The sequence below is a fragment of the Eucyclogobius newberryi genome, unplaced genomic scaffold, assembly GCF_026437365.1.
Source record: "Eucyclogobius newberryi isolate DKJ021-1_F unplaced genomic scaffold, fEucNew1.0.hap1 SCAF_8, whole genome shotgun sequence".
Lineage (NCBI taxonomy): Eukaryota > Metazoa > Chordata > Actinopteri > Gobiiformes > Gobiidae > Eucyclogobius > Eucyclogobius newberryi.
Window position 1 is genome coordinate 15,840,177 of NW_027316500.1, and position 11,394 is coordinate 15,851,570.

Sequence of the window (11,394 nt, forward strand, 5' to 3'; positions counted from 1 at the left end):
GAGCGCCAGCAGCGGGAGGTGTGGAGGAGGCTGCGCCGCCCCGACAAGCTCCCAGGGCAGGGAATGAGCCCACAAAGCTAATAATCGGTTATTTATTCTAATATTCGTAACATTAATCATGTGGTATTAGCGAAAGATTAGGGTAAATATATTTTAAAAAGCGTTATAGAGAGGTATACTACATTTTCCACAACTACATTTCAGGACTTTGGCCCAGCCTGGATTTGTCTTATGGAATAAGGAACTTTTTGACACTTATTGACAAATGTTTTTAACTTTAAGGGCTTCTTAAAGAGCAGCGCAGTGGTGTCCACGGGAGTTCAGTGTCGTTTAAAGTCATTTCTGTTCTACAGATGAACTGGAACTGGAAAAACAAGACATTAACAACTTTGAAAGTGCAATAAAGTAAAATAATTATTTGTATGTATGTATGTATATATATATATATATATATATATATATATATATATATATATATATATATATATATATATATAATTATTTTATGTTATTGTTTTATTGCACTTTCAAAGCTGTTAATGTCATGCTTTTTCCATTATACCTATATCATCATGTTAATGTTAAATAATATTAGCTTAACTTAAACAATGGACAACCATTTAATGCGAGCTTGACACTTCACAAATAGTGGGACAGGTTCATCGCATTTTAACCAGTATAATTGAAAAAAATGTTTTCCAAATTGTACTGACCGTCTCATTTGAATCTGTAAATTAAAACCACAAAATACATTTTAATCATATATATTTTAGTATTTTAGGAAATCAAAATACTCTCCAACCTTAATAGCCCAATAAATGGCAAATGTGCAAATCAAGATTAAAAATTAATTCTTGTGACGCGCAATAAAGTTGAGCAATTCTCACTCAGTGGCCACTTTGTTCCCTCGTTTGAAACTGAGGCATTGGTTATCAAGTGTCATTTATCAAATATATTTACCAATAGGAAACATACATGTCTCATTATTAAACAGGTTGACGGCAATAATACATCGTATTTGTTTGAGTGACTTTGAGTGACTAATTCTGACTATTTTAGACCTGTGTTTTACGCAAGCTCCTGTCTCTCTTAGTTCTATCAAATCTAATAATCTTTACATATATTTAGTTATGCCCCATAGGCAGTTTAAAATCTTATTGACAATATTAACTAACAATTAACCTATTTGGTGTCCATGTGTAAGAAGTCAGTTTTGAAAAGGGCACCAATGCTGCCATCTGCTGGATAAATAGTGCACGGAATAGTTGGGTGTATGTATTATTACACTCACATAGACAAACTTTGATCTTACACCATATTATACAGTTGCCCTATACTTTTATTTCACGTTTCCACATTTTGCTCACTATTTACAGCGAACACCAGTCAAAAGATAAAAAAGACATGTCCTGAATTTCTATATTTAGAAAATGACAGAAAGCCAACGCAAAGACTACGTCATAACGTGTCACGTTTAAGGACAGCGTTACCCATCTCTCTCCCTCTTTCTACTCTCTCTACTCTCTCTAACTCACCTAGAGCCCATCTCTCTACTCTGAGCATCCTCTACTTCAGGGTCATGGCCACCAAGCCGCTCCATCCACCCCGTCTACACACCACGTGACCACTACCCCCACGTCCTTCACTGTTTTACTCTGCACGATGGCTGCGGATGCTGCGGATGTTCTCTGCAGCATCCTGCACCCGCACCGGCTTCATGTTCTCCTCCTGACTGTCACTCTCTCCACGATGCCAGCCCGGACAGCAGCGCTGCTCGGCGTCCGGCCAGAGAACACGCAGAGCGGGGAACTGTCACTGAAGGACGGGATGCTGAGAGCAACGGAGGGGACGCGTTTCATGCTCAGGGTTTACTTCTCTGCATCTCCACTCACGGAGCAGCAGCCAAAGGGGAACAGGAGTTCTCCAGCTGCTCCGTGGATCGCGTTCATTGAGGAACCAGTCGCGGACGGTGGGCACACGGAGAAGAGGCACTCCGAGGGAAATCCGTGTGCAGATGAGAGCGTCCGCAGCTCGGACATAGAGCTGCTGGGCTCCTTCAAATCCACTCTCAGTCACAACTCCGTGCTGGTGGAGCTGCTCGCCAAAGACTTGCGCAGAGGTGAAATGGTCAAGTACTACTCCATGTGCGCATTTGACGGGGTCAGATGGGAGCACCTGAATACACAGGACTTCTGGCTGGCAGTGGTGGAGAGACCGCAGGAGACAGATGTGTGGCTGCAGGCTGGAGTGTCAGTGCTGCTCCTGGGACTGTCAGCGCTCTGCAGTGGGCTCAACATCAGTATGCTGGCCCTGGACCCCGTGGAGCTGCGCGTGCTGCAGAACAGTGGCACTGAGAAGGAGCAGAAGTACGCGCGGAAGATCGAGTCAGTTCGAAAACACGGGAACTACATCTTGTGCACTGTTGTGCTGGGAAACGTGCTCACCAACACATGTTTTGTTGTTTGGATGTGCCAAATCCTAGGCATGACTGCACTCTCGACCACCTTTTGCACACTGGGCATATTCTTTATTGGGGAGATTTTACCTCACTCTGTTGCCTCCAGGCACAGTCTTGCCATTGCCTCCAAGACCCTGTGCGCCACGCGCCTGCTCATGCTCGTGTTCCTTCCCATCGCGTATCCTGTGTCCAAAATCCTTGACATTTTGCTGCGTCAGGAAATCAGCAGTTTCTATACCAGGGAAAAGCTGGTGGCAATGCTGCGTGTTACTGATCCATACCACGACCTGGTCAAAGAGGAGCTCAACATCATCCAAGGAGCACTGGAGCTCAGGACTAAGACGGTGGAGGACGTATTGACGCCTCTCTCCGATTGCTACATGGTGTCTTCAGATGCAGCACTGGATTTTTGCACCATGTCAGACATAATGCAGAGTGGATTCACGCGGATCCCTGTGTATGAGAACGAAAGGTCCAACATTGTAGACATCCTCTTTGTCAAAGACTTAGCCTTTGTGGATCCAGATGACTGCACTCCGCTCAAAACCATCACACAGTTTTACAAACATCCTATGCACTATGTTTTTAATGACACCAAGCTGGATGTGATGCTGGAGGAGTTTAAAAGAGGTAATGGCATCCTATACGCAGTTAGAGTGTAACATCCAGGGGGTGTGTCTTAAGTTTTATGTTCACAAAGTCCATCATCATCATGTGATTTGTTTTTATAAACTCAGCTCTCTCAGAGTTAAGGCTCCTTTGAAGTAATGTTGTGAGTAGACATCTGTAGAGGTACATTCTGTGGCTCACAGTAAAGCTCTTTGATCCCCAGAGCCGCAAAGAACCATATGTGAAAGGTGGTAGTGTCAAAGTCAGGTTAGAGGCTCCTGGACCAAAATGGTTATCTAAAAAATAAATACCTGAAAATGTATACCCTTCCAGATGCTCTGATATGATATGAAGTCAAAATAATATTTTTGAGTCTGAATTTTATTTAAATTGATAAAAACCATCATTGAGGCACCATTAGGACTTACATTTAGATGCTTTAGTGCAGACGTCATTGTATAACTAGAGACATATGAGGGGCTACTCAAGTGCTTATGTAACCGTTTCATCGACATTGGCTCGTTTTGTGGGGATTAGGAGGTAAATTGACAAAAGATGAGTTGGACTGAAGTCAGTGAGCCACAGCTGTTCACACAGGACATGTAAAGGGCACACTGTGGTCAGCGAGGTCATCGGGAGGTTTAACACTTCACACTGAAAGTTCCTTATAAAAGAGTTGATGATGGTGATGATGGTGATGATGGTGATGATGCCTTTTATTAGGTTAAGATTTTAAAGGTTAATTGGCATGTCACCTTTGGATTGCATGGCTACATCTAATTGTTATCCAGCTGAGACTTTGAAGCTACTCTGAAGGTTGCTACCCACGATGCCTGCAGAGGCTCCATTAAAAATTCAACTACAACCTTTCCCTTCCCTCCTTGCCTTCCTCCTACAATGCCCTCTTGGATTAAATGCTCCTGCGGCAGGAAGCCTGGCTGTGAGGACTCTGACTGAGGCCAGAAGGGTAGGGGTCAGCTCAAGGTCTGGAAGAGGGAGAAAATGTCAGCAGAAACACTCCTTCTTCTTGTGTCTTGGAATTACGATTAAAATTTGGATGAATGCGACCATGATATGTGCAATGATGTAATGATCTATTTGGCGTGTCGAGTCAATATGGCACATTTTGTATTTGTTTTTGTAAAGGTTCTACAACATCACCTCTCCCTGAATCAACCATCTAATTAACTATAGAATATCATCATTTATATTTTTGTGAAAGCGATAAAAAGCAAACAGCACAGGCAGAAACACCAAATGCACAGTCCTATTCACGCTTATTACTTCCATCCAAAACAGCACATGGCCATTAAAGAGTCTGTAGCAGATTGGGAAACTGATGGAGCAGAAACATTTACACAATGGACATCCACACTAGATGCAGTTTACCCCTCCAGCACAAGCGTCTGTGCGGGCCAAATATGTGTGCCTGTGCCTTTCCACACAAGGATTATGTAAGCAATGAATGATGCAATTCTGTACGCAGTCAAATCAGCACCACGGGGTGAATCCACAGCTGACTCATTTTACCTCTTTGGACAAGCAAACAAACCAGTCTCCATGTACACCCCCAACTCAGCCAATCACATTAAAGCCCCAGGTTTCAAGGTGCCAAGCTGTGGGGGCAATCAGTGTGTTTTGCTGTGCTGGATTAAGCAACAATATCCAGTTCTGCAACTCTCAAATCAGATCACAAGTCACTGTAATAATATAGTGCCTTTGCAGATTACCATTGTATGTGCTGTTTTGTTCCCGGTGTATGAATCTGTGGATCTGTGTGTCGACAGCTTGTCTCATTTGCTTGATCAACTCAGTGAAGATGCTGTTGGGATATCTGTAGGGCTTGTCACATACAGCACAGCTTTCTGAGTTGTACACTCATAGATGTACTGTGTTATATTAGGTTGGATTGTGTGTTTGCTCTGAGGTGGCAGCAGCGTGGACACTGCAGCCAACAGATGCAGGCGACCCCAGACTGATTATGTAATCGTGGAGTTTATATAAGGACCAAGTCATACGAACTGTCAAAGTGCATTTGCTAAATCCGTTTTTAAAAAAGCATCCCCAGTTATTATTGTCAAAACGTTTGTCATATTGATTGCATGTGAACAATTTAAAGCATTTGTATGACTTTTGCCTCCTGTCAGCAGATGTTTACAGAAACTGAAGCAAATTGTAAATATATGTCATTCTCTAAAATGCAGGCAAGTCCCACCTGGCTGTGGTGCAGAGGGTCAACAGTGAGGGAGAAGGAGACCCCTTCTATGAAGTCATGGGCATCATCACTTTGGAGGACGTTATAGAGGAAATTATCAAGTCGGAGATTGTGGATGAGACAGACCTGTACAGTAAGTACAGAAGATATTTAAGACTTAAAACGTGTTGTAGATATTACTGCAAGAGAGATAATGATGACGATGATGATGATGATGATGACGATGATGATGATGATGATGATGATGATGATAATAATAAAATAATAATAATAGCCGTAGATAAGGCTTGATCACTGAACAGATAGTGCCCATCTCTGTGAAAATCTCTTTCATTCATAAAATGGAACTGAAATAGCAAATCTTCACACACTAGATTTAGCATGACTCAGCAAAATCCCTGCCTCTGACCAGATATAAACCTTTGTGCTTGACATTTATTTTATGCACTGCTATCACATGATTCTGTTTGTATGTATTGTATCTGTTATGTATGTATTTGATCTGTTATTTATTGTACACCGGTTTACATATTTTAATTGTAACACTGTAACACCCTTCCAAGGGACCTTTATCTAAAAATACTATTCACACTAAGTTATTACATTAGTTACATGTGTTGTGTGCAGATATTTAGTAATTGGTTGCAGTGCATAATAGTAAGCAGCTGTAGCCAAAACCCCACATTCTAAACTAGGCCATGTTATAAAAATATAGTTTCTGTTTCTGCTTTTGACTTCTGTCTTTGGGTTTGCATATATCCTCTTTGAGCAAGTGCCATTGTTATCCAACAGCATCTACAAATCTGTTTTTGGTATAATCTGCATAAATGTTATCACTCCCTCTTTGTTCCAGCTGATAACAGAAACAAAAGAAGAGTTTCCAGCCAAGAAGGAAAACATCAGGATTTCTCAATTTTCAAAATGTCAGAAAATGAAATTAAGCTGAAGATCTCTCCTCAGCTTCTACTTGCCACACATCGCTTCTTGTCCACAGGTACCTGCGTGTTTATGCTAATGTATCCTTGTGTCCTGTCGCGTCATTTTACACCATTTTGGTCTTTTTTTTTTTTTAATGGCCATAATTTCTCCTGTATGTAAAAACAAAGCATCTCCAAAATGGCCCTTACTGTCAATGTTCTGGACTACTGGACTAGACCGTAACAAATAAAACATTATAGTATAGTAATTATTATATTATGATATAATTTTAATTATAACATGACGGGAGAAATAATGTAATTCTAGTTCTCATCAAAATATGTCATGTATATATGGACCCAATATTAGTATTAGGATATCTACAGCCAGGTTTTATTGGACCAGACAGAGCTAAAAATGAAATCAGGTGAACAGTGGAAGAGACATTAATCAAAGTGTCAGAGCAGGAATCTCACTATGGCCTGAACAGAGCATAGTATATAATACCGCTAAACCCCTAAACCTTTGTGCTTTGCTGCAATATATATATTATAAATGAACATATGTACACATGTGCAGCATGTGAAAGTGGACCTGAACATGGCATGTAATAATCAGGTGGATCTGAACATGTAATAACGCTTCACGGGCCCCTGCTCTCCATGTCTGTGTGCACTCTTCAGAGGTGGAGCCCTTTAGGCTGTGTCACTTGTCAGAGAAGATCTTGTTGCGGCTCCTGAAACATCCCAGTGTCATTCTGGATCTCAAGTTTGACTCCAAGAATAAGCACGCCCCTCAGCACTTCCTCTACCAGAGGAACAAGCCTGTGGACTACTTTGTCCTCATTCTCCAGGTAAACAACATTGTACTTTTAGAATTACATTTACATGATTTATGGGGTGATCATTGACGTGTTTTGCTAGATAATCTCATTTCTAGAGCGTGCTGATTCACTGTGGAGGAGTTGGTTCAATGACTAATCCATTCAGTGTTGCATGCATGCTAATAATGCTAATAACTGTGTTGCTGTTACAGGGACGGGTGGAAGTAGAAATAGGAAAAGAGGCTCTTCACTTTGAAAACGGCGCATTTTCGTACTATGGGATGCCAGCACTGGCTTTAAGTAAGTACACAAATGGGAAAAAGGGGGTGCATGAAAGCTCAGTGCTGAAATAACGACTCTAAAAAGAACAACAGGAACAAGCTAATCATACAGTCGGCACGGCAAAGAGTCTGGGTAGACTCATTCTGCCAGAGCACCAGCATTTGGGGGAAGCAAGTAATTAAAGTCGAGTATTTCCCAGTGGAAGGACATGACCTGCTCAGGATTATATCAAATACAGCTAAGACTTACACAGAACAGATTCTCTCTCTCTCTCTCTCTCTCTCTCTCTCTCTCTCTCTCTGAGCAGGCATACTTACAGTCAAATCTATAAATATATCTTAAAAATATATAAAAATATGACTTTTGCTCTTTTCAGGTGCCAGGTACAGCTCCAGGAGCAGTGGCCTAAACCAGTCTGACACTTTCCTGAGTGGAGGCAGCATGGGTCAGCTCTCCACAGGGATCTACTTACCCGACTACTCAGTCCGACAGCTCACTGACCTCCAGATTTTCAAGGTTACACACAACCTTTCAAATTCCCTAAAAAGCTGACCCTTCCTTATTACAACATAGGATTTTCTGACAGAAAACAGACCTCGTTTCTTTCATTGTACAACTTGATAATATTGACATAAATTTACCCTTTTGTCATTTTTCTCACCGGCTCTTTGTGAAAGGTTTTATCCATCTATATCTGCAGATCACTAGAAACCACTACCAGAATGCCATAACCGCCACTCGGATGGACATTTCTCCTCAGACCCCAGATGCTATAGACGCTAAAGGACGGTGTGCGGTCTCAGAGGCTCGGTCCCACAGCATCGCCCTGCCCCTGACACATGCCAACACCAGGCTGGGACTCGCACGCCTCGCACACCTGCATCCGCACGGGGCACTGCGCAGCACAACACACCTGAACCAGAGGAACCGCATTGTCCGTAAGTTGGACACATCCATTGTTTCTACAGACTGGACATTTCTAATTAAAAACTGTATTTCCCATTGACTAGTGATGTTTAGGTTGTCGGTCAATCTTAAACTAATAGATGACCAGGCCGTCTGATACTAAAACAGAGTAGGAACTGGCTCGATCACTAATGATGCGTTTGTTGTGACCAAAGGGCATTCACCTGAAAATGGAACACATTTCTTGACATATTTTCGTTATATTGATTACCAAAATAAAGCTAGTGCAATGACTCCAGCCCAACACACGCCAGCCAATGTGGACTGGTTTGAAGGCTTAAAGGATTTCCCACGTCCCATCTGTCTGTGTGCAACTGTCAGCTGTCTGTCATTATAATTCACTGCACAGATGGTTTTGTTGTCATATGCACAGAAAAGTTGGACTGACATACTAATGAGATATATACATTAAAAATATATATATTATCCTCATAACTGTGCATTATCATATTGCAATAGCTTAATACTATTAATACTGTTTGTAATCGGCACGTGTATTTATTCATCTTCCTTATAGGCAGTAAATCTGACGGCCAGAGGAGCCCCAATGACAGTGTCTTTCTTCACATGGATGAGATTCCTTATATTTATGAAGACCGACCTGAAAACTATGATAACGGTCAGTAGAACTTTTTGATTTTAGAAACAGACATATATATGTATTATTTGTCATTACAGTGTATCGATAGAGCACTTCCCCCTTCATGGCTCTCAAAGCGCTTCATAGTATGTACTGCATGTAGTGTTTTGGTTACAAGTTTAATATTTTATTTATATAAAAGTGTGTTAAAAGGAACATAAGCAAAATCAGCTTTTATGAGCTTTTAACCTTAAACCATTAAAACAGTGTTTCAAACATGACAGGAATATATCTAATGTAATTTGATATATTCCTGTCTGTTTGAGTAATCCTGTATTGTCCTTGTACTTGAGGCACGAGTGCTCAGTAAATTCCTATTTTCACCTACCCCCTATCTGCATTTACTTGTGATTATTAAAATGATACATGTAGGGTTCTAAAATGTCACTCACCAGCTGCTTATCAGTTCTGAAGTTTTATACAAAGCCGTTTTGGATCAATAGTGTGATTTACAATAAACTTACATTAGAGTTCAATACTACGCCTGAATAAAAGTATAACACGTCCCCTTTAAATGAGTGTATTTCGCTCTTCATCAACAGCACGTTATTCATCTCCTGGATGTTTGAACTTTCTTTCAGACGTGCTGGACTCGCCACCGTCCACCTCCCCCTTCATCAGCTCTTTGTCTCTGTCCAGCTCAGAGGAAATCATTGAAAAGAAGCTCCTGCATAAACTGAGTGAGCAGTTTGTCATGTCCAGGCTTCAGTCCACACACCCACATGCCTAGTATGTCAGATGTGCCTAAACCTTGCTGTAAAACTACCACAGTGTTGGGTGTATCTTAGCAACAGGTGTTGTTGTGCAACCTCCACTTTCGATGCTGGGTCTCTAGTGGCAGAGTAATAAGCAATGAATCATGGGTAGCACAGATATAACTATAAACTAGTTTGTTATTGGCTACTTCAACCTTGTTACTACTGTGCCAGGAATTTTATAAGTGACGTAAGATGCGGACAATAATTGTAAACTGATCAAGGTTTGCTCTGTTTCTAGGCAACAAGAGGAGAAAAAAGTCTCCGGATCGACAGAAGAGTTTGGAGGAAGGAACAGAGGAGTCACCAGAGATAAGCTAGCACATGGATCCATGCATCAGCACCAAAACCACACCTTCACAGTCTTCATTACCAGCACCCTGACCACGCCCTCACAGGAGACAGCCTTCCTCGTGACCGTAGCTAACGCTGATTCTCAGGTTCCCACTGCCCCACCTGTGCCTGCCTAAAATAATATGAGGGGCACATCTGAATTACAAAATGAAATGAAAATGAAGGTCTGTGTTTAAATCAAGTTTAGCTGTTTTTTTTGTTTTTTTTTACAGCTAGGTTGATGCTACAATCTATATTTACCTTGATGAATTTGTGAATTAATCTTGTGTTGACATAGTCGAGACAGAAATAGTCACTTACAGCATTAACTTTTAATTTGAGTCGGCGATGGCATCATTTATCCTAACTTAATCAATATTTGTGGCTGTTCACATAAATGAAAGACTAGATTGCACAAAGAACTTGCACTGATTTTACCTCAATGGTGCCACCTACCGTCGACTCATGACAGTACACTTTTGGCTATTTTACCTCAATGGTGCCACCTACTGTCGACTCATAACAGTACACTTTTGGCTAAAAGAGAAAAGCCACTGCATGACCAGAGCACAATAAGAGAACTCAACTTTATACAATGTTTAAAAAAAACAAAGCCATGCATTCATATCTGCCTGATTAACGATAAACTTAATATTGTGCTTTTAACAGATGGAGAAGGGAATGCACATAATTGAAAATACATTTTTATAGATTTTTCTAATATTCAATACTTGATAAAGAGTAGCAATATAAATGAACATGCCAACTATGAATGGATAAAAGAACCTTACAGTGTTGAAAACCTTGTTTTACACAGTGTACATTGCCTTCCACCTAAAACTCTGCTTCCTGTTATTTCAGTTAGAGCTTGTTCACTGGAAAAGAGCTGTAGATCCATTTATGTTGTACAGGTTCTTGTAAGGTCAGTCACAAAAGCTGCAAAGACCTCTCAACAATGAGCTACTGTTGGAAGACTTTGTTAAACTGGACACTAATTTGCATGTTTATGTATGCTGCTTTCACTGTAGAAATGGACTCCCTATTTGATCCAAACGCATGTTTTAGCTACTGCATGCATTAGGATGAACCTGCCTGCTCTCTCTACTCTGCATTGTGTGACGTTCTATCTAATATTTTAATGTCAAGTCAGCTCTTAGCACTGAGAAGTATAGAAATGAAGACACCAAATGTTTGAAGCGTTTTAAGTGAGTTTCTACAGAATGCACAAGTATATTTAAAAGGGAACTGCTGCTAAGCCATTGTTGTAGATAAAATGCAATAATAAATAGGATTTATCAATATGTTGTCTGATTTATTTGTAATTTACCATGGATACAAAGATGAAAATAGAGTGACGCAAACTGACAGGATGACGTAAGGCCCCTGCCCCCCTGT

At 40.9% G+C, this 11,394-nt stretch overlaps 1 protein-coding gene across 1 annotated transcript; it reads left to right on the plus strand.

The window, feature by feature from the left end:
• The first annotated feature begins 1,662 nt into the window (after positions 1 to 1,662).
• Positions 1,663 to 10,319, plus strand: cnnm1 (cyclin and CBS domain divalent metal cation transport mediator 1). The gene is made up of 10 exons (XM_072436475.1): positions 1,663 to 3,088; positions 5,272 to 5,415; positions 6,136 to 6,276; positions 6,884 to 7,053; positions 7,236 to 7,323; positions 7,682 to 7,821; positions 8,006 to 8,243; positions 8,789 to 8,890; positions 9,493 to 9,591; positions 9,908 to 10,319. The coding sequence occupies exons 1-10, from the start codon at positions 1,663 to 1,665 to the stop codon at positions 9,985 to 9,987; spliced, it is 2,628 nt and encodes an 875-aa protein (XP_072292576.1). The 3' UTR covers positions 9,988 to 10,319.
• The last annotated feature ends 1,075 nt before the right edge of the window (positions 10,320 to 11,394 follow it).